Below are 27,207 nucleotides of genomic sequence, written 5' to 3'. Positions count from 1 at the left end.
AAAATTTAAATCTGATCGGGTGACTCGGCAGTAATTTTTTTCTGAAAGAGAATATCCCAGAAGTTTGCGAAAAGGTGCGATACACCGCTCCACCTTCCTTGCCTGAATATTCCTTCGTAAAATCCCACTGTCCTCTCACTCCGATTCAATAATTTTCCCTAAACATAGAGAGGAGGAGGGCAAGCACATTTCTAAGAGTGTTCTTCCTGTCCACAGCCCCGGGGAGGTTATTCTGGGTGTTCTCAAACCCGCTATACACTCAATTCAGACAGATGTGCAGAGCGGGCAATCCTGAGACTAATGGTCCTTTATTGAACAGACCTCAATAAAGCGGGGGAGGGTAGCGATCTTGGACCCGCCTTGGTGGAGTAATCTTTGGGTGAGAGGTGAAGGTTTCGGGAGTGGGACCGGGGGTTGTGCTGGGAACCGAGAATGGGAAATCTGAAAATGGATGAAGAGAGGTGTTTGAAAAGTGTTCTTAAATGGTAATAAGCTGCCTTCTCAAAGGAGTAAAGGTCAGAATGTGAGGATCTCTACAAGGGGAGGGAGTACAAGACCCTGACATGTCTGAAGCGACAATGAGGGGAATCGGAGGATGTGAGAGATTGAGAATGTCTGGGGAAGCAAAACTCTGGGACCCTGCCAGGCTTCAGTGAAGACACAGTTGGTGACTCTCCCGGGAAGGACTTATGGCAGGAAGATTTCACACTGTAGTGGGAGGTATGGCCGGAAGACCAGTGAAATGACTCAGAAACAGGGAGCTTCAGTGCTTTGCAGCTGGGGTTGGGGAAGTCTTTGAGACAGTGGAGTACCCCCTCAAACCCAGAACCAAGGTTTAATCTCTCAATCTCCCTCATTAATCACTCACCCTCCTCCTACCCCCCTCAGCGGATCCAGTTTCTTTCCAGCTTGCGTTCCAGACACTTCACTGGGGAAAAGCCCCCTTCTGTGGCCCCAGAATAGTCTATACTAGTCCCTGGCCAACCTTAGCTGGGCCTCTGTTGTCCCTGGCATCCTCCTTTTACTAGTCTCACCTCCCCCAGGCTTGTGTCTGGGGATCTCAATCCCATTACCTGAGCCCTGCTGCAGAGAAGAGAAGGTAGGCAGAAGAGATGGAAGGGGAGGGAAGGCAGAAGCCTATCAAGAGAGCCCCACACTCCTCACAGACATACAGAAGTAATTGAGAGCAGAGGTCGAGATGGATATAAAAGCCATGTAGTGGATGCATGAGTGAAGGATGCAGTGTCTGCTTTTGGTGACGTGCCTCGGATGCTGCAGATCAGTTCCCGCTGCCTCCTGGGATCCACTTTAATTGCAGATTAAATGAAACCACAAGGATGGTGCTGAGAGCTGAGGCCTGAAGCAGGAGAATCCCCCCCCTCCCCTGACTCCCACCATTAACAAGCAATTAACAAGGTCCTGAGGCAGCTCAGCTTTCCACAGTGGCCTAACTCTGCTCTCTGACCCAGCAGTGGCCCATCAGGCCTCAAGTGGGTTGCCCAGGCCAGGCCTCCATGAGGGAACTATGTAAAGGACTGGGTGTTTGGGGGTTGGGAGTGTAGTTGTAGGGAGCCCTTTATAAAGAAGACCCTTACTACCAAAGTACCTTCCTTTTCTTGTCAGAGTCCTTGGCCTAGGTGCTGAGGATCCCAGCCTTTATGGCTAAGCCCCACCTGCAGGCTTTACCTGCCCCAGGGAATAAACAGGTAGACAGAGGGACTTTGCAAAACTGATAAAAGATTCAGAGGTCTACAGGGAAGGTGACATAATGAACAGTCTAGGTCAGATGTGTCTGGTTCTTCATGGCACTGCCCAAGAACAAACACCCCTGCCCCCACATACCCACACATACACAAAACCAGAAAAACATTAATTTCTGACTGCCCTGGCAGCAGATCAGCATGTTCTCTGTCTTTGGACTATGAAGAAGCCTCCAGCTATCTGAGATGGAATATAGGAAAGAAACCCAAACCTTGCCAAGACTCCACTACTGGGACTGGGACTGGGACTGGGACTGTGCAGTCCCTTAGCTGCCTTTCTGTGAAGGAGGGTGGTGGTTTGTGGCGGTATGAGCCCAGGACCAGACTAAATGTGGAAGAGAAGAGAAATAGGACACTGAAAAAATAGGAATAAATAGACTAGGCCTCAGAATTTGTGCTTGGATTGGCTGGGGTGTCTATCTCACCATCTGATGGGTCCAAGAAGTCTGCCCTTCAAATCAGACTTCCATTGAGAGTGACTCCATCCTGGTCACCCCCTTCCCCAATTGTTCATCTGGGCTGTTTCTGAGCCTCTACAGGCTAAGGAAAACACATCTGAACTATAGAAATTTAATAAAATGACAAAGATCCACTGATAGACCAATAGAGGAGGTCCTCAGTGGAGACCAGTAAATACTGGCAAAGACCGCTCCTGAGTAGCACCGGCTGAAGGCAGGAGTTGCCAGGTCTCTCCAGAGGCTCAAGACTCCCCCAGCTGTTCCATGTGTTTTGACTTAGTCTGGGCCTCTAAACCATGGTAGGGTCCACTCACCTGCCCTTGTTTCCTTGTGACATCCCCACTATTGCAGTCGCTCTGCCTGTCCCATGTCTGGAGTCCCTGACCCCTTGTGCCTTACTAATCACTTTCAGCCTCCAGGATCATTTTAAGAGCATTTACCAGGGATTGGTGGCGATGAAGGGTGCCAGGTTAGAAGACTGAGTTCAGGGATCCTCATCTGTGAAACTTTGCAAATTCCCAGCTGTTGGGGCCCTGGAAAGCAATTTTTATCGCTCACAAGTTTATGAGCCAGAGCGGCGCCTAGGCGCGGAGTCGGCAGCATACAAAGTTTAGGGGACTAGGCCCAGTTTTAGTGCACACGCGACTGCGCCCCACAGCGCAGAGATCCACAGCGCAGAGAGGCCCTAGTCGGGCGGGCGGCTCTTCTGCCTACGTATCTCCGCGCCTCTCCTCACTGTAGATATAAGGCTGCCGGGACATCTACCCGCTCCAGACCCGCTGGGGCCCTGGGGAGAGAGGGTGGGGGCGCAGAAGGAGGGGCACCTGGCTGAAGCTGAAGCCCTGCGCCGGGGGCGGGTCCGAGTCAGGGGGCCCGGATTGGGAGCCAGTGCTGGGGCCCTGGTGACTGCCGAGCCAAGCGCAGCGGGTGGCGGGACCACCATAACCCAGAGGGCCATGAACTCCGAACGCCAGCCCCGAATACCCTTCAGCATCGCAGACATTCTAGGCCCTCGCATGGTCCCCCGAGCACCCACTGCGCCACAGCTTCCAGAATCCTGCCCGGATCCGACGTCGCCGCTGTGCGCCCTGGAGGAGCTGACCAGTAAAACTTTCCGCGGACTTGACGGGCGCGCTTCACAGCCCTTTGAAGGTATAACGCGGGCAAGGTCTTGGACCCCAACTTGGCTGTCTCTTCATTTCTCTTTTCCTGGTTCTTGGTTTCAAACCTTCGTCTCATCCCGGCCGGGTCACCCTAATCGGCGCTTGCCCTCAGTCCGTGCATCAGGATTCGAATCCCCGGCTTCCGCCTCTCCTCCGTTAGTTCCCCAGACTTTGTGGCTGCTCCAGGAAGCCACCAGCAAAAGGCCAGGCTGTCCAGAATTGAGCGACCCGTTGGTCGGTTCGCAGTAGGCGGGGTAATCTCGACAGAGAAAGGCCGGAGAGTAGGAGACAAAAGGCTCGAGTCGCAGGCTGTAAACTAATGAGCTAGGGCTTGGACGAGGCAGAAGCGCGGGGAGGCGACACTTGGGTCTCTCCAGGAGACCAAGCTCTGCTCCAAGTCACTCTCTTCATGAGGGGGAGCAAAGAGCCAAAGGTCTTTGGCTTGGCGTTGGGGGCGGGACACCGCACTCCGACTTTCCTCGCTTTCTGTACTCCCATTATCAAACTTTGGGGCTCTCATAGAAGGCGTTGGTATCACTGAAAAAGTAAGTGTAAGCTGAGTGCCCTACACGACTCAGAAGTCTAAGGAAGGGCACGATCTAGGTCCTGTTACCTTCACCAGCCCGGGACAGGCACCACTGCTCTGACCTACCTCTGGTGTCACCCCAAATCTGCTAGCCCGCACAACCTGGGGCTACAAAAGGCCTCCAAGCTGTACTTCAGGCGGCCTGATCCTACACCAGAATTTCTCGGGCCTGTCCCACCCTCCTTCCAGCCCCCTTCCTCCCTCACAAGCCCTCAGTGTTCAGCCTCTGGTAACTCCAGTGGCATGCTGCGCTATGCTCCCCACACCCCTCCTCAACCTGACCTCCGCAGTTTTTGGTAAGTACCGCGGTACTGGTCCCCATCTTTCCTGGCTCCCTCTCTTTCGCCCACCTACTGGACTGATCTCACTCCCAGCTTTTCCTCCAAGGATACAACCTAATTCCCGCCGGCCTGAGACTGATCCCCGCCCTATCCCTGCAGGCAGGGCCGCTCCAGACGCCTTGGGCCCGGCCCCTGCCGGCCGCAGACGACGCAAGTCACGGACAGCCTTCACTGCGCAGCAGGTGCTGGAGCTGGAGAGGCGGTTCGTCTTCCAAAAGTATTTGGCACCTTCAGAGCGCGACGGACTGGCTGCGCGACTCGGCCTGGCCAACGCACAGGTTGTTACTTGGTTTCAAAACCGCCGTGCCAAGCTTAAGCGCGATGTGGAGGAGATGCGCGCCGACGTGGCCTCGCTACGCACATTGTCCCCAGGAGTCTTGTGCAGCCTGGCGCTGCCTCACGATTCTCAAAGCCCTGGCCCCAACTCCAGCCCCTACCCTGTTGGGCCTAACTCCGGGTCCCACCTATCAGACGAAGAAATACAGGTGGATGATTGAAGGCAAACCGGATAACAGCCCTGAACTCTGGAGCCCCGGACTCCTCCCTTCCGCACTCTTTGTCCTGTCTGGGTTCCCGGGTGGAGGGAGGAGGTCCACCTGGGCCTGTCTGGCCCACAATCCAGGCGCCCATCTTTCCCATTGTTGAGAATAAAGTCGAGGCTTTGCTGCAAGATGCCTCAGTCCCGGCGCCCAGAGCCAATAACAGCAAAATCTGCTGGTTATTGGGGAAATATGGTGCGGACACCGTGTATAGCGCTTGAAACTTGATGTTTCCTTTAACTCAGGTGGCAACCCTATCGGGTAGGTGTGTGATTAGGCCCATTTTACAAAAGAAGAATCCTGAGGTCAGGATTCGCTCTTCAGAGCTGATGCTTGTCATTCTGCCTAGGAGACACTGGGTGGGAAGAAGAAAGTGGGTAGGACTTGGGCTGTGGCTTGGGCCAGCACACTCCCCACCATGCTCCTACAGGCTACCTTTGGTGGTAGGACTCTAGGAGGCCTCTCTGTTCTGCAGAGGGAGGCTGGCACCTCCTGTGCCAGAAATGTTCTTAGCACCACCAGGTCTCAAGAGGGTGGCAAAGCCTGGCCCCAGGCAGAACTTGGAGTAGCCAGGCTTGCAGGGTGGGAAATCCAGTCTAGCTGCAATACTGACATTGTGTGTGTGTGTGTGTGTGTGTGTGTGTGTATAGTTGAGATTATTTATTTATATGTAGTGCTGAGGATGGAACCCAGTGCCTCACACATGCTAGGCGAGTGCTCCCTGGGTTACAATCCCAGCCCACTGCTGACATTGGTGCGCTGGGGATTGAACCCAGGGCCTTGTGCATGTGAGGCAAGTACTCTACCAATTGAACTATATCCCCAGCCCCCAATGCTGACATTTTTGACACTCATTTATTCTGTTGGCTATTAAGCACCCTCCTGCAGGATGATGGGGGAAGGGAGGAGAAAACTCTATTAGCTGCAGGGCTTCCCCACCCTTGGCCATCCCAGCCAAACTTCAGGAGACCATGCTTAGGCTCTTTCCAGCTTTCCCTCTTTTCCTCAGTCGACCGGACCTCCTCAGATCCTCCCTGTGCTTAACGGAGGTAGCCAGGGTGTTAGGCCTCAGTTGCAGGTGGAAGGCCAACAAGTTTTTCCAGGAAGGGTAAACAGGCTGGAAGGCAGGAGGAGACCTGGCATTTTCAGAAATAACTATCCCTCATTGAGCCATTCCAAGTGCTTTGCGTGGATTAATCCTCACAATGACCTCAGGGACAGAGGTTTTTGTTTTCATTTTAAGGATAAAGAGACTGAATCACAGAAGCTTAAGGGAGCTTGGCCAGGTCATGCAGTTTGTAAATGATCAGGTGGAGCTAACTAACCTTTGTGCTTGTCTGACTCAGGAGCACATGCTTTCAGCAACTACAGCTACTGTCCCTATAAAGAGGACAAGGTCTAATGGGAAGAAGCAAAGAACTTACAAAAACAGGAGAGGAGAAAGGGCCAAAGTTGGGAATGTAGGCATTGTACCTTAGAACATGGTTCCAGGAGGTTCTAGAGAGACCCGAGAGCAATGTTTAGGGTAGGCTAATATGGCTATATGTGTATGATGGATCAGACTGATAGAGACTGGAAGAAAGCAGTACATCTCTGGCAACTGCAGAAGGTAAGAAGATAGAGAATTCAGGGCTAGACTTATGGGCTAGGATGAGGAGGTGGTCACAGAAGAGGAATCAGTATGATTGCCCCAGTGACCAAGGACTGTAGGAGTTAGTGACAACCTTACAAACCTGTACAACTGGGGGGGGGGGGATGGCATCAAGGACAGAAAAAATGACCACTGCTATATTGCTAAGAAACATTCTCTGCAGCTGTGTCGTCCCCTCAATATATACACAACACACATACCACCCCTGGTTCCCCTTCCTCCCTTATTCCTTTCATCACTTTCTAAAGACTGTCCCTCTGGAAACTTTCTAGCCCATGACCAACCCTTCTTGGTTTGCCCAGCACTTTCCCAGTCTTCACACTGCAAGACCCATACCCAGAAAACCCAGCATGGTTGGTTATCCACTTTCCAGTCCTGACTACTTTGGAATTTAGGCTGCTGAGTCAGAACACTATCAATCAGGAGTGGTGTGTATAGGGCACAGTGGGGAAATGTGTCAGGGTTCTGTGGCTCTTGGCTTAAAGATTCAAATCTTTAAAAGGTTAAGAGAGCTGGGAAGAAACATTTGCAAACAAAAGCAAGAAGCTAGCCCAGTTTAAAGGTTAAAATCCCACACAGTAGTGGGTGACCATGCTTTGAGGGGCTGGGAATCTTAGAAGTACCTAGATCTCCCTTCCCAACCCAAAACAGGAAAGCTAGATGGACAGACTTCTTAAGGCATCACTGCAATATAATTACCCTTTAAACAAAAACAACTACCCTTCCCCACACCCCACCACCACCTGCCAACTCCTGAGGGAAAAGCCAAGGAATCCCAAGGCAAATAAGGTTTCTTAATTCCAGCAATGCCAGTGCTGCCACCTCTTCTACTCAAGCCTTGGATAACAAAACTCAGACCTGTCCCACCAAAATGGCCTCTGGATGGATGTCTGCTCTCTAAGCCCTAGAACAGTGTGCATCACAATCATCTGGCAGGCATATTGAATCACAAATTGCTGGCCCCCACTCCTATGGTTTCCAGTTTGATTTGGAAGGCCTAGCTTGGGGTCTGCAAATTTGTATTTGCCACAAGTTCTTGAATAATACTGATGCTGCTGGTCCAAAGACCACACTTGGAGACCCACAGTCCTAGGAACTCTGGGTTTTATGAATTTAGGCAGTGATTCACTTCTACTCCTCCCTTTTCACTGTAGGAATCACAAATATATAGGATAGTTATAAGCAAAAATAGTTTATTTAGCATCCTGTATATACTAGGCACTTTGTGGTATTTTCTTATTCTCTGTTAATCCTCACAGCAGCCCTGTGAGGTAGGAATTGCCTGTTTTATAGATGAGGGAACTGAGGCTTAACTATTTGGAGGTTTGCCCAAAGTGACCCACATAGTAATGGTAGACTTCAACCTGCTACACAGTATTTAAGGGGCTTAAATCACAAACAAAAAATTTTAGGAAGTCTTGTATAAGAGTGAAATTTCAATACCTCCTATCTCCAAGTTGAACAAGACTAAATGATTCCTCTGGGGAAGACATTTGGAAAAGAGGGCTAAAAGTGACCCCCCCATCCCACTGCAGATCCACACCTAAATGAGCTAAGCGTCCTAGGCAGGGTCAGTACGGAATCAGCCAAAGGAATCTGCCAGGATCTTAGAGAAGCCAAAAGAAAATCATATTTCTTACACAGGAAGTAGAGAATTATAGCCATCTTTGGGGCAGGGACCTTTGATGGGGAAACTCTTGAGGAAAGGCTAATTGCAATGCCTAGTGCTGGGTGGAAAAAGTGCCCAAGGTAGCAGCAGCCTGGGAACCATGTAATAGGAGAGTCGGCAGTAGGGAATGTGGAGATGTGTGGGCCCCGCGAGTTCCAGAAATCAGACAGTAAGGGACATTTTGAATGCAAACCTTAAAGAATTTTCCAGGAGTAGGAGGATGTGGGTTTAAGACCATCAGACAAAGCAGAGGTCAGAGTGTGCATAGCAATGTAGACAGGAAATGACACAAGGGACTGAAGTAAACTGTGTGTTGTAGCTAAAAAGATAGGGCAAGAGCTGGGGTGAGGAGGACGTAAATGTCATTAAGCTAAACTGTGGGACTCAAATCTTATTCATTATTCTGACCTCATTCCTGAGCACAAAGTTCTAGCTGGTGAATGAAGCCAAGAAGCAGAGCAAGCCCCAGATGCATCCTTATTGACTCTTATGTAGTCTAAAGACCGGAACTTCTATATAGTTCCTATCTTGGGCAATGGTGGATTTTGTTTTTCCTACCACCCCTAGAAGAAGCCATCTGCTTAAGAACCAAAGAAAGGATGTTTCAGTTGATATGGGACTCCCTTCTCTCATTGGAAGGTCTTCAGTGGCAAGAACAACTGCCAGCATTGTCCTCAACTACAGCTTTTGAGTACAGCATCTCAAAACATGCAGTGAATTGTCCCCACAGTATCCCCAATCCCTTGGGATGTCCACATGGCCTTGCCATATGAGGGACAGGTCTTCTTTCATCTAGCCTGAGGCAGATGCTGGGACCAAAATCCCAGGATGTCCCAGTTCTTTGAAGGGTCCTGGAGATGAAGAGAGTGGGGTCTTCTACTCTGAGTCTGAGGGAAAGGCCAATTGGAGTGGCTCAGGTGATATGGAGGATAATGCAAGGGTGGAGCCAGACCAGGGGACCTTGGAACAGTGCTTGGAGGATGACTGAGGGAGAGTAGGCCTGAGGCTCCTGGCTCAGAATGGGCAGATTGCTGGGGGGCCCTGGTCAATCCAGGTGGCACACAAATTCTCCCTTGCTGATGATCCTGCTGAGAAGGAAGAGAGAGAGGAATATAACCCCACCATCCTGTGTCCCTTGCCCTATGAGATGCAAGGTAGCACTGCTTGGTGCTGTGGTCCCAACCAGTTATACCTGGCCTGAGAGTAAGCCTACCTCCCTTACCAGAGCGAGCTGCAGAAGGCAAGAGCGTAGCTCCTGGGCTGCATCCAACTGAGAACCCCCTCTCAGAGTCTCCTGGAACACAGCAGCAGCCTCCCTAAAGCGCTTTGGTCCCAGAGAGATTAGAAAAGGCAAAATTTAGGTGTCAGGGGTCCCAAGAATTTAAAACTGATTCCGTCCTCAAGCTGTCCCCACCTCCTAGTATTGCAACCAGAAGCTTCTCCAGAAAAGGTCAATATAAACTTATTCCCTACCTCATCCCACCCAAATCTCTCCTTTGTTTCCAGCCTCAGTTCTATTACCTGTAGTCCCATCAAGGCCTTGCCCAGGCGGAAGAGGCCCCGGGGCCATCCAGGCTGCAGGGTAAGGGCCACCTGGGCATCAGCCAGGGCCCACACTGGCTGACCCAGCCGCTCATGGCAGAAGGAGCGATTTCCAAATAACCTGATAAACAGAAAAAGTGGACAAAGGTCCAGGTCCTCAACACCCTTCCTTACCCTGATGTCCCAGCACAGTGGCCAAGCTCCTACCTACCGGTGGTCCCGGGGATTGAGCTTTAAGGCCTGGGTGAAGAGGTCCACAGCCTCATGGTAGAAACCACTTTGAGCAAAGCTGGTACCCAACTCTAGGGAAGAGAGAAAGTAGGAAGGTTCCAATGGGGGTACCACCAGAGGTTGGGGTAAGAAGAAAGAGAAAAGATCTTACTTGCCAATTCCTGGCTCTGCTGTAAGGCAGCTGCCACCAGTCCTGTAGATGCCTAGGGATGGGAAGCAAAGTAAAGCAAACTTCAATGCCTCAGTCTCCCAAATCTTTCTCCTCTATTAAGTTATACTGTAATCAGCATGTAATAAAAGTACCAGTCCTATTTTCCTACAGAGTAAACTACCCAGGGTCAGAGTGACAGTGATGAAGACTGACCCCAGGTCTCTTGGCCCTAAAGCCAGAGAACTCCTAGTGGATAGTCCCTTCAACCCTGAGATCTTGTGCCTTTCCAGAACATTTTGGTTCCCCTGCCCACCTCACCTGCACTTTACAACTCTGTCTGGGCCTCTCCTCTTTTGAAGGGTTCCTTTCCTCTTGGCTCATCTTCTCCTGGGTGCCCTGGCCCCTGATACGGAGCTCCTGGCTCACTCCCTTCTCTCGGTGAGCACTGGGGGCCCAATCCCCAACCTTGCGCAAAGCCAGAGACACAAAAGTGCTAGATAGATCCAGTGGGTCCTGTGGGCAAAAGGAAAAGTTAGGGGCACAAAAAAAGACAAATAATGTATATAGAAGCTAAAGAGTTGATCTCATAGAAGTAGAGAATACAATAATGGTTACTAGAGCCTGTGAAGGGTGTTCAGGAAAGGGGATGGAAAGAAGATGGTTAATAGGAACAGGGTACAGCTGGAGAGCAGGAATAACTTCTAATGCTCTATACAGCACAGTAAGATAACTGTGGTTGATAACAATTAATAGAATATTTCCAAACAGCTAATAGAGAGGATTTTGAATGTCCCCAACACAAAGAAATGATAAATATCCAAGGCAATAGATATGCCAATCATGCTGATCTGATCATTATATATCACATACCTGTACTGAAATGTCACTGTACCCCAAAAATATATACAATGAATATGTGTCAATTAAAAATAAAAATATTCTTAAAAATAAATTTTTAAATTTTTAAAAGGAAAGTTAAGGACAGGGTGAGGATGAAGTAAATCCTGGAATAGCGGAGAAGAGGGTGAGAAGAGTTTAAGAGGATAGAAAGGGGCCCTCACCTCTTCCTCACCACACTGTCCCTGAGCCGGTTTCCCGGGGCTGGCTGAGGGGCTCTCATCCCCGTCTGAGGTAGCCTTCACCTGGATGAAAGGTGTGCAAGTTCAGAGTTGGGATCATCTTGCGTCTCCTGCCTTCTCAGCCCCCAGCTTCCTGGCCCTTGCTGCTCTGTGCACCTGCCTGCAGAACTCACCTTGGACTCCCCACCATCCTGCTCCAACCGCTGCTGTCGTTTCCGTTCCTTTTGACGCTGTAATGATGATGATGATGATGTACCTTTACCGTACATCACACACTAGACTAAGCTTTGCGTATACTATCTCATTTAATCCTTGCAACTCTATGAGGTATTATTATTATCCTCATTTTATAGGTTAAAAGAAGACAAAAGAGTCACTAGCCAGAGACGTCACTGTAAGGAGGAGGTAGATTCCACTAGGGCAGTACCGTGCCATTCGAATTGTTTTGCCAGATGGCCTCCAGGAGACCTTCCAGTCCCTGGGCCCCTTAGGTCCACCTGATGAAGGAATCCACTGCAGGACACCTTAAGCTCCTTCCTATTCTCACAAAGTTTGCTTCTTTCCCTTCCCTAATTCCCTCCGGGTTCCCTTTTTCCACCCTGCAGACACCTTCTTCTTGCGTCGTTTCTTCTCTGCTTTTTGTTTCATGCGCTCCTCCTCAGCCACCAGCTCCTCGGCCAGGCGGTTGGCTTCCTGAAGGAGGAAGGGCAAGTGACAAAAAAAGAGAAAGAAACAGGGAAAATGAGAGAGAATGCGAAAGGGAGGCAAGCTGTGTGGAAGGGCCTTAAAAGGTACAAATTAGGGGAGCATCCAGGGGTGGAAATACATGTATTGAAAGGACCATAAAGCCCCTTCTTGACAATCTCACCTCTTCCGTCACCTGGAGTTTCTGGGGCAGGGCCACCTGAAGCAGGCTATCTGAGTCACTGGGGAAGGATGCAGAGGCAGAGGGACTTTGAGAACAGGGCTCAGCCCCCTGCGGAGGGTATAGGAAGGACTTTTGGAAACCACAGTAGGTGCCCAGTCCCTCAGCCCCCTTGCCCCTGACACTCTGTCCAGTCGTGTTTCCTTCATCACAGAAATGGTCCAAGGGGTAATCTGTTAGCAAGGAAAAAGAGACAGGAAAGAAAGAGGAACATGAGAGAGGGGCACACCCGAGGGCCAGCCCACCCCAGGGTTCCAGCCTTGATCCCAGGTCTGGGCCTGCACTCCCCACCATGATGCCATTGCTGCAACTGCCTGCTGCTCCCATCCACATGGATCCGGTGCAGGCCCTGGGGATCACTCTCCACAAGCTGGCGAAGAAAATCCACTACGTCCTGGGAGGGGGAGGGGAGGGGAGGCTGGTGTTGGGGGAAGTTCTGGGAGAGAGCAAAGGGTTGGCTGGCTTGAACTCTACTGTGGCAGCCACAAACCAACCACCCAACATAAAGAATCCTTTTGGCTCTGACCTCTCTCCCATTCACACCTGGAAAATGTGCTGCTCCTGGCTCTCATGATGCATCACCTCGCCTTGCTATTCTCCTGCATTCCCTGGGGCTGAGCGTGGCCTTCAGCCCAACCTTCTTCACCATCCAGTGTCTTCTTCCTCTGACCTGCCACTATGCCAGCTACACTAATGTCCCTGGAATTGAGCCTGTTTACCTGTCTTCCCTCTGTGTCCCATCATACCCTTGAATGTGAATAGCTATCAGGACACCCAACCCAAAGCTACCTCATGCCAAAACATATATGCATGGCAGCTCCCAGCTGGCCTTTCCTGCTTCTCATCTGCTTCTCTCCAAAACAAAGCTCTCAGAGATATCTCTCCTGCTCCAAAACTTCCAGTATCCCACATTGTCAGGACCGTAGGAAGGACTGAATCTAGGGCCTTGGTCTAGGATTTGGAGCCTTCCAAAGCTTGCTGGCTGAGCTTTCCAACCTTCCCTTGCAATCTTCCCTGCTTAGCTGCCATCCTCCCTTGGCCACCAGGCTCCCTCTATCCTTAGGGCCTCCAGTCCTTGCTGGCTCTGATCTTCTTGTCACATCTTGTCTCATCTTGAAGGGGCAGTTCAAATTCCATCTCCCCTCAAAGCCTTTTCAGATCCTTTCATCTTCAATTTTTCTGCCCTCTCTCAACCAAATTGCACCCACATAGTCTTTTATACAATTTAGAACCTTATTTTTCATTGATTTATATTGCAAGTTGGTGTGGCAGCACATAACTGGAAAAACAGCTATGCTAGAGCGGAGCTACTTGCATTGCATTATTGATTCTGTCACTGCCTGGATATTTCATTTTGTAGAATTCATTTGAGTTTATTGTACTCTTTTTCATTGACGAAATGAGGAAACACTCTTTGAGGCTTGACCCACATTTTTTTTTTTAAATTGATGCTGGGGATTAAACCCAGGACCTCACTTGTTCTACCACTGAGTTCAGTGCTCCCATCCATGATTATGATAACAGTTTGATACCCCCAGTCCCCACCCCCTATGATTCTGATAATAGTCACTCCCTTAGTGATTGTAAGCTTCAGAGGATAGGAATTATCATATTACTAAGTAGCCTATGGCCACACATGATCTGGCCCCCTAGTATCTTTATAAATTTCCTACTTTTTGGACATCCTCCTCCAGTCACAGTAATATCCTTTGAAGTTCCTACAACACACCAACTGAGATCCCATCTCAGTGCTTTTGGATTTGTTATTTCCTCAGTCTGGAATGGTCTTTCCCCAGTGAATGGCTCACTCCTTTGTTCCCTTTACATCTCTGCTTAAATGTCACCTTCTTAGGAAGGCTTCTGATGGCTCCTTGTAAAAACAGACATCTCTTTTCTCCACTCAGTGCTCCCCATCCTTCTTCTTGCTGTTTTGCCCCACTTCTTATATGTGACATACTATGCTATTTATTTATTGACTGGCTACCTCTACTAGACACTTCTTTTTAAAAACTCTTTTAGTTGTTGAGGGACCTTTATTTATTTATATGCAGTGCTGAGGACTGAACCCAGTACCTCACACATGCTAGGCAAGCGCTCTACTAGATACGTCTAACTCAATCAATGAATAGAAAATTTTTTTGTCTGCTTGGTTTACTGCTGTCTTCCCATCACCTACCACACTGTTTGGTGCATAACTGGTGGTCAGTGAGTGTGTGCTGAGTAAGCAAAGAGATCACTGAGTAGGCTATTCCAATGGAGAAAATCCAGTGACTATGTCAGAAAAGCCTTGTGTGACCCAGTGAATCTGGGCTTTATCTTGTCAGTAATGGGAATGGACCTGATCTGGGCAGTGAACTGTTCACAGAGCTGAAGAAGAAGATGGATCTAAGGGTGTAATGTTTATTTAGCAGGCCATTACAACTGCCCAGGCCAGACAGAATGAGCCCTTGAAACTAAAAATTGAAAAAAATTTCAATTTTCCTGCAGTGGGAGCAGGAATGTAAATGAGGCGAGGGTTTGTTTCAAAAGACATTTCAGAAGTAGATTTTAGTGACTGCCTAAATGTGAGGTAAAGGAAAGTGGGAGTACAAAACTATTCTCAGATTTCTGGATTAAGCAACGGAGTCAGAAGCTCCTGTTATGAACCAAAATTGGGGTTAGAGAAAAGCAAACAGCAGGGGCAAGGTGGCATAGTAATCCCAGTGACTGCAGAGGCTGAGGCAGGAGGATTGCCAGTTCAAGGTCAGCCTCAGCAATTTACAGAGACCCTCAACAACTTAGCAAGACCCTGTCTGAAAATAAAATAAATAAATAAAAAGGTCTGGGGATGTAGTTCCAACACCGTTGAGTTCAATTCCCAGTAGCTACAACCCCCCCCCCCCCCAAAAAAGAAAAAAAAAAAAAAGAAAAGAAAAAAACTGATCCTATCCTTCTCTTAGTAACCTATGGCCTACTTAAGGACATCCAAACCTTTGGCCTTTCCACTCACTCTTTGCTGTATCTCCAACCGTCCACTACGATCTGACCTTAGTGACATTCTCTCAGCTTTTCCTTGCTTTAGTGTCTTTGCTCGCACTGTCCTGTCTGTCTACAGTATCTTTCTCAGGCACTCATATCCAAGCCTCAACTCAGGAACCCTGGTCTTCTCAGTTCTGCCAACTTCGAGCATTCATTACAGTAGGATTATCCGCCCCATTCCTGCCCAAGATCCTCAAGAGCAGCATCGGAAGCTACTCCTCCCCAAAGCTCCCAGAGCCGGGTGCAGCGCCAGCACAGAGTGGGTGTAAGCACAGCTGATTGAAAGTAGGCGTAAACTAGAGGACCTACGCGCGTTCGCGTGCGCGCGCGCTCAGGCATAGGGGCAGGTGGCAGTATTTTTTACCTCTTTTCCGCTGTCCTCTGGTACGAATTCCTTGTAGAGTTTGGGGACTGCAGCGACCCCCAGCGGGCATCCAGGACGCACAGGGCAGTCTACAGGAAAGGAAGGCAGTGCCGCTTCAAGGGAGCTCGGGATTGTTGGACCAGCGTCCTCCACCCTCCTCCTTAAGCATAAAATCCTACCAAAGCCGTCCAGACCACAATAGATTCAAGTGGGGCTGCCTCTGCGCTCCTGGGCCCCCTGTGGTCGTGTCACACCCCACTCACCTAGCTTGATCCGCCCCACAGTGTTTGGAATCGGCGCCATCTCCCGTCAACAGTGACACGAAAGTGAAACACAGTCCAGAATTTGATACCGGGCAAAGGGCGGGGTAAGATAGAATAGGCGCCATCTTTATTAGGGGCAGAGGCCGTCGATTACGGAGCGCGAGAGAGTACAGTCTCCGCGGGTCCCGGATGAGAGAGTTGGTTCATTGTAGGAGGCGGAGTCCGAACACCGCGGACGTTGGGCGGAGCTGGGAAGTGAGAAACGTTAGATTCGTTTCCGACTCGCAGCCCATGGCTCAGGCTTCTCGCTCGGATGGCCTTCTGCCTCCGCTAACTACTTTGCCCCAGCTGTGGGCGCAACCCGCGGACTCTGGGGAGAAGCTATGGGAGGGGAATCGGGCTGGCGCCAGCCGCGGGGAGGATCGTGGCAGGCAGGGGCTACCCGTTCCCGGGAGCATTCCCTGTCTGGATGCACGGCCCGGCGGAACTCCGGGAGGGCAGCAGTCCTGGCTGGCCTCGGCCGACTCGGGTGAGGAGCACGAGGCTGGCGCTGCGGACTGGAGGCGGGAGCCTGCAGCTGGCCGCCCGATACCGCTGGCGCTGCAGCGTCTCCGGGCTGTGTTGTTGCGGTTGCACCGCGAGCGAGAGCAACTCCTCCTGGCCCGGGATTGCGCCCGCCACCTACAGGCGGCCGTGCACCTCTTAAAGACCCTGAGTCCCCGCACGCACGACAGCGGAATCCGCCCCTTCCAGGAGTTGTGTCGCAACTTTCATCTACACCCACCTCGAGAGGCGGTTCAGAGAATCGGCCTACGGGACATTCCTGAGCCGCTACTCCTAGCACGCCCCATCGGACTAGCGGCCCGCTGCCTGGATTCTGCCATTGAGATGCAGCTTCGTTCCCTGGGTCGGGCGCCCGCCAGCCTAAGCCTGACGTCCCAACTCGCTGAACTGTTGTTGGAGCTTCCTGTCTATCACAAACTGCAGAGAAAATCCATGGGCCACCTCCCAAGGGCAGCGTGCCCTTTCTCCCCTACCCGTGTGCTCCATCTCCTGACCTGGGAGCGGGGTTGCCAGGTGGCAGGTCGGCTGGATGAGGCATTCTGGGGATTGGACTTCCGGGACCAGCTCCGAGAGCGATGCCATGAGGAGCGTGAGCTGTTGCCAGGGCTGCTGGGCCTCATAGGGAGTTCAGCCAACAGTGAACTGGGGCTTGGAGGGGCTGGAGCCCTGTGGAGCCAATATTGGACCCTGCTGTGGGCAGCCTGTGCTCAGAGTTTGGACCTAAATCTGGGACCCTGGAGGGACCCCAGGATAGCAGCACAACAGCTGAGTCAGGCACTGGGTCAGGGTGAGTGATGGGCCTGGACCATGTTTTGGGAGAGCTGGGGTATCTTCTCCCTACTCTGCTCATTCATCTCCTGGTCTGACAACAGAAGCAGGCAGTTTAGAATGAAACCCCCAGGGTTCTAACTATAGCTTCAGGGCTTTCAAGGCAAAGTCTTGCTTTTCACTCCTCTTGAGTCTTGGAGAATCCATCATTGAGTGGGCAGGGTTGTGGGATGGGTGGCCTTGTTTTCAGGCTCTAGAGTAATTTCTCCCACTAGCATCCCTGCCTCAGGAGTGTGAGAAGGAACTGGCTTCTTTGTGTCACAGCCTACTTCATCAGTCTCTTATATGGAGCTGGGACCAAGGTGAGAAAAGAGGGATACTGGGGCAACTCAAGTCCCAGGTTGCCACTCCCCCATCAGACTATATCTTCTTTTCCTCAGGTTTTTGCCAGGCCTTGGGATCAACCCTTAGGGATCAGAACAGCCCTGCCTCACTCTCTCATACTACTCAACTGTTGCAGCAGCTCTTTCCACCTCTCTTGGATGCTCTCCAAGAACTGAGGTCAGGATTGATCCATTGCCGCCTTCCAGGTGAGAGGAAGGCCTGGAGACAGGGAAACAGAACAGTTGAGGATATCCTTTTTCCTTCAGTCTGTTCTGAAGTCTGTCTTATCCCAAAGATGCTCCATGTCCCCTAAGATACTCTGCTGCTCCCTTTCTAGGTCCTGCACCTGCCGCCCTGGGACTCTGTACCTTACAGACTACCTTGCTCTGGTTCTTGAACAGAGCTCAGCAGAACCTGGCAGCTTGGATCCCAGGTTCCTTCCTGCTCCTGATCCAAAAGGACCTACCTGTGAGTGTTTAGGGAGTGGGGAGGGGAGCAGCCTGGGCTGGGCTGTGCTCTCACTCCCTGTTTTCTATCCAAAGCCTCTTTTGCATGAGGCAGAAGCTCTGTCCAGCCTGGCCTTAGAGGAAAGCTTAGCCCTGGAGGTAGAGCAGCAGCTGGGCTTGGAGATACAGAAGCTCACTACACAGATGCAGGTGAGGAGAACAGGGTCCCTGACAGTAGAAGTTTAAGAGCCTATTCTGTAACATCTTGGGGGGAACAGTGGACAGAATGGGCAGAGTGGATCATTTCAGTAACTTGGAATCTCTACTAAACTAACCTGTTATTGATTTATTGATTATTTTAGTTTTCTCTCTTACTATGGAAAATTTAAACATATACAAATATAGAGAGAAGAGTATAATGGATCTCCCATGTTTCTACCACCAATAAGGGCTTTAACAATGATCAACTCATGGTCAATTTTATTTCATTTATATACCTCCCACCCTCTCTAATTATGTCAGACTCTCATTTTTTGACGTTAACAGCCACTGACCATCATTGCCTAAACTCATTATTTCATTAGAGGTTGCAAAGGGGTGCTATTCCAATTTTATTTATTTATTCATTCATTTCTTCCTCATTTATTAGATCACTTTTATAAAGACAAACATGTCCTCATTAATGATTTGGTTACCCTGAAGGATGTGTATGTGTGTATGTGTGTGTGTGTGTGTGTGTTTTTCTGTTTGTTTTAGTATTGGGGGGTTGAATCCAGGGGTACTTTACCACTGAGCTGTATCCCCTGCTTTTTTTTTTTTTAAATATTTATTTTTTAGTTTTAGGTGAACACAGTATCTTTATTTTATTTTTTTGTGGTATTGAGAATCGAACCCAGTGCCTCACGCATGCTAGGCGAGCATGCTACCACTTGAGCCACATCCCCAGCCCCTATCCCCTGCTTTTTAAATTTTTCATTTATTTATTTATTTTTGGTATCAGGGATTAAACCTTGGGGCACTTAACCACTGAGCCACATCCTAATCCTTTTAAATATTTTTTTAAATATTTTTTTTTAGTTGTAGACAGACATATGCTATTATTTTATTTATTTATTTTTTTTTATGTGATGCTAAGGATCGAACCCAGTGGCTCACATGTGCAGGCAAGTGCTCTACCATTAAGCCACCACCCCAGTCCCCCTTTTAATATTTTAGAGACAGGGCCTCACTAAGTTGCTGAAGCTGGCTTTGAATTCACAATCTTCCTGCCTCAGCCTTCTGAGCTACTGGGAGTATAGGCCACCATGCCCAGCCCACTCTTTTTATTTTTGAGACAGGGTTTCACTAAGTTGCTTAGGTTCTTATTAAGTTGCTGAGGCTGGCCTCAAACTTGGAATCCTGCCTGAGCCTCCCCAAACACTGGGATTATAGGCATGTGCCACTATACCCACTGAGATATAATTTGCAGAGAAAAATCAGGATAAATGATTGTACCTTTCCCCTTTGTTACCAGTGTTCAATACAATGTTTCTTCTTTCTTTAAAAGCTTAATTTGTATTTTTATTAAAGTAATGCACATCCATAGTATTAAAAAAGTGAAATAGGGCTAGGGATATAGCTTAGTGGTTGAGTGCTTGCCTAGCATGTGTGAGGTCCTGAGTTTAATCCCCAGCACCAAAAAGAAAAAAAAGTGAAAAATGAAATAGAATATTTTTAAAAATATTTTTTTTGGTTGTTGATGGACCTTTAATTAATTAATTAATTTATATGTGGTGCTTAGAATGGAACCCAGTGCCTCACACATACTAGGTGAGCACTCTACCACTGAGCCACAACCCCAGCCCATAGAATATTGTATAAGGCTTCTCATGAAAAAAATAATGCATTATTTGTCCTCATCATTGATTCCTACTTCAGAATGGTAACCTTTGTCCATGCTTAACTGTTTCTTCTAGGATTTCTTTTATATTTATCAATAAAACCATTGTTCTTCTATTTTATTTTTGCCCCATTCTATATATTATCTATTCCTACTATGGAAGATGTCTGTCTTTTGTTTTCTCTTTCTGCTCAATTTTCTCCTCTTTGCCTTGAATAGGGGCATGGCTGTGGACAGAGTTCATATTAACCCTCTACTCCTTTCTTCTGCATTTCTGCTTACCTAGTGTCTTGGTGCTATAAACTCCCATAGTTCTTCTGGCTCTTAAGAGTTCTAGTCCATCTGAGCATGGTGGCAAATGCCTGTAATCCCAAAGGCCTCAGGAGGCTGCAGCAGTAGAATTATAGGTTCAAAGCCAGGCTTAGCAATTTAGCAAGGCTATAAGCAACCTAGTGAGACCTTGTGAGTCCTTGTCTCAAAATTAAAAATAAAAAGGACTGGGGATGTGGCTCAGTGGTTAAGAGCCCTTGGGTTCAATACCTGGTACCAAAAGAAAAAAAAAAAAAGAGTTCTAGTCCAATATCTGCATTTGCATTTCTATCTAAAATACCGCTGTCTCCTTAAACTCATTATGTCCCAGAGCAGGCTCATTATGAGTAGGGCAGATAGTGATAGTCATGGGAGGCCTGAGGAAGGAAGACCATGGTGGGCATGTGTTTTATAGAAAGTTCCATGGGCCTATGACACAAGTTGGTGGCTGAGCAATCTCAGAAAAGCAGCAGGGGTTACTGAAGGAAACAGTTCATAGATCCTTGGCAGTAGTAGAGTTGGTCTGACCAGAGCAGAGGCTGTGTGTGCTATGTGTATGCAAGTGTGCATGCGTGCACACATGTGTAAGCCTGCTGTATATACATGTTATGTGTTGGGGAGCGGGTGTGGGGCTGGAGAAGTAAGCAGGTTAGCATCAAATTATGTGGAGGGCACTGAATGAATCTAAGGTTTATCTCATGAGTGATGGGGAGCCACTGTAACAGGAGAAGAGGAACAGTGAAAATGATGAAAGAAGTTTGTTCTAGCCATAGTGGCTGCATAGAAGGGAGGTGGGGAGACATGATATGAGAAAGGTTCAGCTCTTGGATGAGGTTAAGAACAGAGCAAAAGGAACAAGAGACAGTGTGTTCACCATGTGGACCAAACACTGCAGAGCACTGTATGCCTCACTTCTCTGCCTGGTGACTATACTGCTAGGCATCTCCTCTGGGTGCCCCAGCATATACAGCGCTGGGATGACAGAGAATCAGGTGTTATGAGTTTTCTCCTTAGATGAACTGTAATGTCCCAAAAGGGGCAAGGGTGATCTCATACTGTGTATCTTGTATCTCTTCAGAATTTTGAGTGTGGAGGTTTCTAACAAATGTCCAGTGATGACAGGACAATTACCTTGATATTCAAGAGAAGGGGAAATCTGGTTTGTTGGAGAAGAAAGAAAGAGTTTAGAGTTGTACAGATTATTGTCAGATGTGCCTGGAAATCTGACAATAATGTCCAACTCTAAACTCTTTCTTTGGGTCACATTGGCCCTTCCCCATCCCCTATTACTTTCTTCTCTTTAGGTTCCCTGGCATCTGCATTATTTTTACAGAGAAACTGCCATATACTGCATTTTTTGGGATACCTGTCTTCCAAAATGGGCTATAAAACAGAGACCTTCTTTATTGCTGTCTTCTCTTCCTCCAAAACTACAACCTACCAAACAAGCCACAAAAACAAAACAAAAAAACAGCACATAAGTCATTTCTTGTTTTGTGGGCTATGTTACTCTGGAGAAATGGTATCAAAAATACTGATCATGGGCTAGGGATAGCTCAGTTGGTAGAGTTCTTGCCTTGCATGTACAAGGCCATGGGTTCAATCCCCAGCACCAAAAAAAAAAAAGAAAGAAAGAAAGAGATCCCTCTCTCTGGCATGTGCTTGCAAACACTGGTGGTAATAAGGTGTCTTCTCTTTTTTCCCCTAGAGTTACTACAGAATAAAATTAACTTCAAAGACTTTCTATTCACTGAATAAAGCTGAAAGCAGAGTATTCCTAGGGCAGTTGTTCATAATTTGTGTCATGGACTCCTGGAAAACTTAATGAAAGCTATAGATCTTTCCTTGGAAATGCCACAATCATGCATACAATCTTAGGAGTTTATGGACACCAAGTTGAATACCTCAGATTGATTGACTAAATTGCAGTACTGGGATTGAACCAAGATGGGCTTTACCACTGAGCTGTATCCTCAGCCCTTTTAATTTTGAGACAGGGTCTCAGTAAATTGCCCAGGCTGGTCTTGAACTAGCAATTCTTTTGCCTCAGCATCCTGAATAGCTGGGATGATAGGCATGCAACACCACAGCCAGTTAACACCTCAGATTTAAAGAAACATCATAATTTGAGAAGTCCCTAACAGATAAGCCTCTTTTACTTTTTTTTTTTTTTTTTTAATCTGTGCAGCTCCTGCCTGAAGAGTCACTAAGTCTCTTTTTCCAAGAATGTCATAAACAAGCCACACAGGGCTTCAAGCTCTACATGCCACGTGGTCGGTACTGGAGGCTTCGTCTCTGTCCTGGTAACTTTTTATCCCAGCTTCTATTTCTAGGGTCCCTGGGGGTAACAGTATCCCAACCTCTCCAAATACTGTTTCCACACCACTATCTCCATCCTTGTCTTGACTTTCTATGCCCTCCTTCCTGAAATCCTACATTTTTTCACAAACATTCCACAGTCTCATATCCTGTCCTTTCTCTTCTCTCACTCCAGAACTTCCCCATGTTCCTAGTGAGTATGCTGGTTTGGTAGTCCGAACTGTACTGGAGCCTGTATTGCAAGGATTGCAGGGATTATCACCCCAAGCCCAGGCCCTTGCCTTGGGTCAGGCACTGACAGCCATCCTAGGTGCTTGGCTCGACCACATCCTCACCCATGGGATCCGGTTCAGGTGGGGAGAAAAAACTGTGGTAGGAGGAATGGAACTGGGAAAAGGGAGGGCTTAGGAGGGATAGAGCAGTTTGGAGAGGCACAAAGGTCAGGTGGTCACACTGTACCTGGACATTTAGCCTGCAGGGAGCACTGCAGCTCAGACAAGACTTTGGAGTGGTCAGGGAGTTGCTTGAAGAAGAGCAGTGGGGCCTGTCCCTGGAGCTTCGGCAGACTCTGTTCATGCTCAGCATCTTCCAGCAGCTAGATGGAGCCCTGCTGTGTCTACTACAGCAGCCCCTGCCCAAGACTAGAGTCCACCGGAGGCCTCCCTGTTGCTGTGAGTCACTCCCCACCCCCAACCGGAGGTTCTCTTAGCCCCTCCCTAACTGTTTTAAGTGACCCACAGCCCAGACTCACCATTGATCTGCTTTAGTATCTTTTTACAAGCCACCTGCCTTCCACTTCTTTCTTGCCAGGTGTTTGTAATGAAGTCCAGGCCACAGAATGGCCCAGCAGCACCCTCAACAACCTGGAGAGCTTGGAGCCTCCTCTTCGGTCTGGAGCACCCCCAGCCCAGACCAATCAGCTGCTAAGCACCCTAAGGGGAGGAGGACCTAGCCCTGAGGCTTACCTGGTGGGAAATCAGCAGGCTTGGCTTGCCCTAAGGCTGAACCAGCACCCCCGTTGGCAACTGCCCTTTCTTTCGTGCCTGGGGACCAGTCCTGAAATCTAAGGACCAGGAGCTCCCCATCTCTGATTAGAAAAGCCCAGATATTTGGAACTGCATATTAAAGAAGCCTAGAATTGGGAACTTGAGAGAGCATACATTAAGCTACACAGAGCTTGGAATCAGAAGCTATGAATCCAAGATCACTCCAGTGCCCGCAATCAAGAGTGAAGGGCAAAACCAGAAGCTGAAACCTGAAGGTCAGCACCCTTGGAAGGGTCAGGCCTAGTTCCCCCTCAGTGAAGACATTGTAGGGCTGGAAGTGGGAGGAGGATTAGGGGTTGAATCTCAGAGTACAAGGAAAGGGAAAGCAATAGAAAACATGCTAGAAGCTGTGCCCTCTTAAATCCCAGAAACACGAATAAAACAGTTTATTCATGGGGAATCTCAAAGGTGGAATACGTATTTCTACCTATGGATCAATCCCAAGGATGGTTTTATCCTGTACTATATTTATTTTCAGTCATTTAAGAATAGTGGGTTGTAGGGCCTTCCTATTTAAAGCTACCTGAAGGGGGTCACCTCCGGTAAGTAGATAATCCCTGCAGTGGTAGAGTTCTCTCCTTGGAAGGAGACAGAATATAAAATGGTGTTAATCTAGATCTTGTACATAAGGATACGGAAGGGGAAATGCTGCAAAAGACAGATGTATTTTTGTACAAAGGGGTTTTGCACTATTGTCTTCACTGTGGAACAAAAGGACTATTAACGATAGGTAGTAATTAGTGGCCGCTTGCTTTGGGTCCCTCGGTACTCGGTGCCGAAGCCATCCCCACCACCTCCCTGCCTTACTCTCTGGCCGCGGAGCTGGGGCAGCAGTTTGGAGCCTGAACAGGCTGCAGGCGATCGGAAATCAACTTTGCTGAAACTGCGGACGGCGCAACCTTTCAGCGGCATCACTTCCGCCAGCGCGAGTCCTTCCGGGGCGAAGGTCACCATGGCGGCGGCCTTGGCTCGGCTCGGGCTGCGATCCGTCAAGCAGGTTCGGGTTCAGTTTTGCCCCTTCGAGAAAAACGTGGAGTCGACGAGGTGAGAAGAATGTTGGTGGGGAGGGGATGCTTCTTCTTCCCGCCACTAGCCCTCTCCGCCCGGCACTCATGCCGTTTTTCCCACCGTAGGACCTTTCTCCAAGCGGTGAGCAGCGAGAAGGTCCGCGCCACCAATCTCAACTGCACGGTTATTGCAGACGTGAGGCATGACGGCTCCGAGCCCTGCGTGGACGTGCTGTTCGGTGGGCTTCGTGTGGGAGACAGGCTAGAGGGGGAGGCAGGAAATCCTCAGCCCCACACTGCGTTGCCCAGTGCCTGACTCGTTTGTTTGAATCCTCCCCAGGAGACGGGCATCGCCTGATAATGCGTGGCGCTCAACTCACCGCTCAGGAAATGTTCATCGCTTTCGCTTCCCACGTTCGGGCCAGGAACCCAGCGGGGAGCCGGGACAAACCTGGCGCTGGTACTGAACGGTGACATCGCGAAAGAAACCAACAAGCAGATTTTGACTTGGGACAAGGACACTTAAGCGCGACTTCATCATTCAAATCACTATCTGGAGGGCCACGGAGCAGGGTGGGATGGGAGAGCTTTGCCACTACAATGGTTGGGGGGGGGGCAAGAGAAGATAGGGGTGAGAAGAGGTTTAAATGAACTTGAATTTTTTTCTTTCTTACCCTCACTCACAGCTTAACCCTTTTTAATATGGCTTCTTACATCACTCAAAATACCGTTTGTTCTTGTTTACCAAACGTGCTATTTCCTCAATCCTCAGCTCTCTATCTCATTAGCTTTTGTCACTCTTAATTCACCTTCTCGTGGTACCCCTGCCCCTCTTGGATTTTTCTTGCTTCTTAAACATAAAGGCATACTGCCCTCATCTTTTTTTTCTTCTTTGTGTTCTTCCTAGGGCAACCCATCCCCTGTCATAATTTGAACTATCCTCTCTGGAGTAAAACCCTACGTTTCCGTTTCGTTCAAATCCCAATTACTGCACTTTATTCAGGTTACTTACTACCAGCTTCTTCCAATTGCCATCAACATTCTTTGTCTAAAACAGTATTAATTCCAGGAGGTGGAACAGACCTGTAACCCCAGTGATTCTGGAGGCTGAGGCAGGAGGATCACAAGTTCTAGGCCAGCCTCAGCAATTTAGTGAGACCCTTCTCAAAAAAAAAATACAAAGGACTAGGATGCAGCTTAATGGTAGAGTGCCCCTGGGTTCAATCTCTAGTACCAGAAATAAATAATTAAAAAGCTCTTGATGGTTGGGGTTGTGGCTCAGTGGTAGAGGGCTAGCCTAGCATGTGTGAGGCACTGGGTTCAATCCTCAGTACCACATACAAATAAAAGTCATTGTGTCCATATACAACTAAAAAATATTTTTTAAAAAAGCTCTTGAGGGGCTGGGGTTGTGGCTCAGTGGTAGAACACTCGCCTAGCATATGTGAAATAAATAAAACAAAGGTATTGTGTCCAGCTACAACTAAAAAATATTAAAGAAAAAAGGTCTTGTATCACTATTGCATTCTCCTGCCTTGTCTATATTAATCACTTTTGTGGCTAATTTGATTCTCCCAAAGCACATGACTGCTTAGTGCTCACCACTACCTTCAGTAAAGAGTACCTGAAGTAGTTTTTCATACTGGATTAACCCCCATTAGTGTGCATAATGAAATCAATTTAGGGAATTACATCAGTCTTTTTTTTTTAAAGTGGAATAAAATTTTTAAATGTATGTCACATAGATTGGGAAGTTTTCTTTTAGGAAATTTTAGTTTTAAGCATATAATCATATATGATGTGTGTCTGTGAATGTGTGTGTGTTTGCATGTACTAGGTTGCAATATAGATGATTTGGGTGAGGGGGGGTCTCTCTTTGTTTACTTTTTGGTACCAGGGAATGAACCCAGGGGCTCTTAACCCCTGAGCCACAGCCTCAGCTCCCTGCCCACACTTTTTTCCTCAGTCCCCCCCCCCCTTTTTTTTTTCTGGAGACAGAATCTTGCTAAGTTATTTAGGGCCTTGCTAAATTGCTGAGGCTGGCCTGGAACTTCTGATCCTCATGCCTCAGCCTCCTGACTTGATGGGATTACAGGCATGTGCCACCATGCCAGCTTGGGTGCAGTGTGGATGATTTCTTACTGTGGTTGTAGGGGGAAAAAAACTGGAAGCCCCTGTCCTAGAGAAGAACTTCAGAATGCTCAGCTAGGCAATCAAAGATCTTAAGACATTGGCTTCTATGTAATTTGTCATATGCATTTCACATAAGCCTCCTTCAATGTTACCATAGCTTTTCCCTGTCTAAAAAAGTGTCTCCCCACTCTCCACCCCATTTAAAAAAGAAAACCACCTGGAAGCAGTATAGTGTATAACCAGATTGCCTGGGGTTGAAATATCACTTCTGCTTTAAGTAGCTGTGTGGCTTGAGACAAATTATTTAATCCATCAGTGCCTGTTTCCTCTTGTCAAATAAGGATAATAGTAGATGGCTCTACTATTGTAATACATAATAAATGGCTCTCCATGGGTTCTGTACACTTGAATTCAGCCACACTCAGACTGAAAAAATTACAGAAAAAAAGACTGCATTTGTACTGAACATGTGCAGACTTTCCCCCTTGTTATTCCCTAAGTAATACAGCATAACAGTTATCTATATATAGCATTTACATTGTATAGGTATCAATGAGCTAGAGATTGATTTAAACTATACAGGAGGGTATATGTAGATTATATGCAAATATC

At 48.4% G+C, this 27,207-nt stretch overlaps 4 protein-coding genes across 15 annotated transcripts; 3 read left to right on the top strand and 1 right to left on the bottom strand.

The window, feature by feature from the left end:
• Positions 1-2,492: 2,492 nt before the first annotated feature.
• Lbx2 (ladybird homeobox 2) lies at positions 2,493-4,978 on the top strand. Its single transcript, XM_015499836.2, has 2 exons — positions 2,493-3,370; positions 4,408-4,978. Exons 1-2 carry the CDS (start codon positions 3,175-3,177, stop codon positions 4,803-4,805), a joined length of 594 nt encoding a protein of 197 aa, XP_015355322.1. The 5' UTR covers positions 2,493-3,174; the 3' UTR covers positions 4,806-4,978.
• Positions 4,979-7,674: 2,696 nt separating this feature from the next.
• Ttc31 (tetratricopeptide repeat domain 31) lies at positions 7,675-16,146 on the bottom strand. 7 transcript variants are annotated; one of them, XM_048787403.1, is made up of 13 exons: positions 15,741-16,146; positions 15,478-15,566; positions 12,387-12,531; positions 12,039-12,268; positions 11,780-11,863; positions 11,344-11,400; positions 11,153-11,233; positions 10,410-10,604; positions 10,092-10,143; positions 9,921-10,011; positions 9,689-9,830; positions 9,381-9,491; positions 7,675-9,255 (listed from the first exon to the last, which is right to left on the bottom strand). In XM_048787403.1, the coding sequence occupies exons 1-13, from the start codon at positions 15,778-15,780 to the stop codon at positions 8,956-8,958; spliced, it is 1,617 nt and encodes a 538-aa protein (XP_048643360.1). In that variant the 5' UTR covers positions 15,781-16,146; the 3' UTR covers positions 7,675-8,955. The 7 variants fall into 7 exon arrangements, with proteins under 7 accessions (XP_048643360.1, XP_048643361.1, XP_048643362.1 ...); XM_048787404.1 differs by having other exon boundaries at positions 9,390-9,491; XM_048787405.1 differs by having other exon boundaries at positions 7,675-9,252; positions 9,390-9,491.
• On the top strand, positions 16,032-23,862 carry Ccdc142 (coiled-coil domain containing 142). 6 transcript variants are annotated; one of them, XM_015499827.2, is made up of 9 exons: positions 16,032-17,091; positions 17,348-17,434; positions 17,513-17,662; positions 17,794-17,924; positions 17,999-18,112; positions 22,279-22,393; positions 22,585-22,762; positions 22,881-23,080; positions 23,220-23,862. In XM_015499827.2, the coding sequence occupies exons 1-9, from the start codon at positions 16,032-16,034 to the stop codon at positions 23,474-23,476; spliced, it is 2,292 nt and encodes a 763-aa protein (XP_015355313.2). In that variant the 3' UTR covers positions 23,477-23,862. The 6 variants fall into 6 exon arrangements, 5 of the variants coding, with proteins under 5 accessions (XP_015355313.2, XP_015355314.2, XP_048643349.1 ...); XM_015499828.2 differs by lacking the exon at positions 17,348-17,434; XM_048787392.1 differs by having other exon boundaries at positions 17,348-17,662.
• A 311-nt stretch (positions 23,863-24,173) lies between these two features.
• On the top strand, positions 24,174-26,197 carry Mrpl53 (mitochondrial ribosomal protein L53). Its single transcript, XM_015499835.2, has 3 exons — positions 24,174-24,499; positions 24,589-24,701; positions 24,803-26,197. The coding sequence occupies exons 1-3, from the start codon at positions 24,408-24,410 to the stop codon at positions 24,934-24,936; spliced, it is 339 nt and encodes a 112-aa protein (XP_015355321.1). The 5' UTR covers positions 24,174-24,407; the 3' UTR covers positions 24,937-26,197.
• Positions 26,198-27,207: the final 1,010 nt, after the last annotated feature.

The sequence above is a fragment of the Marmota marmota genome, unplaced genomic scaffold (genome assembly GCF_001458135.2).
Source record: "Marmota marmota marmota unplaced genomic scaffold, marMar, whole genome shotgun sequence".
Classification (NCBI taxonomy): domain Eukaryota; kingdom Metazoa; phylum Chordata; class Mammalia; order Rodentia; family Sciuridae; genus Marmota; species Marmota marmota.
The sequence above is the reverse complement of the archived record's forward strand: the minus strand, read 5'-3'. Positions and strand labels throughout refer to the sequence as shown.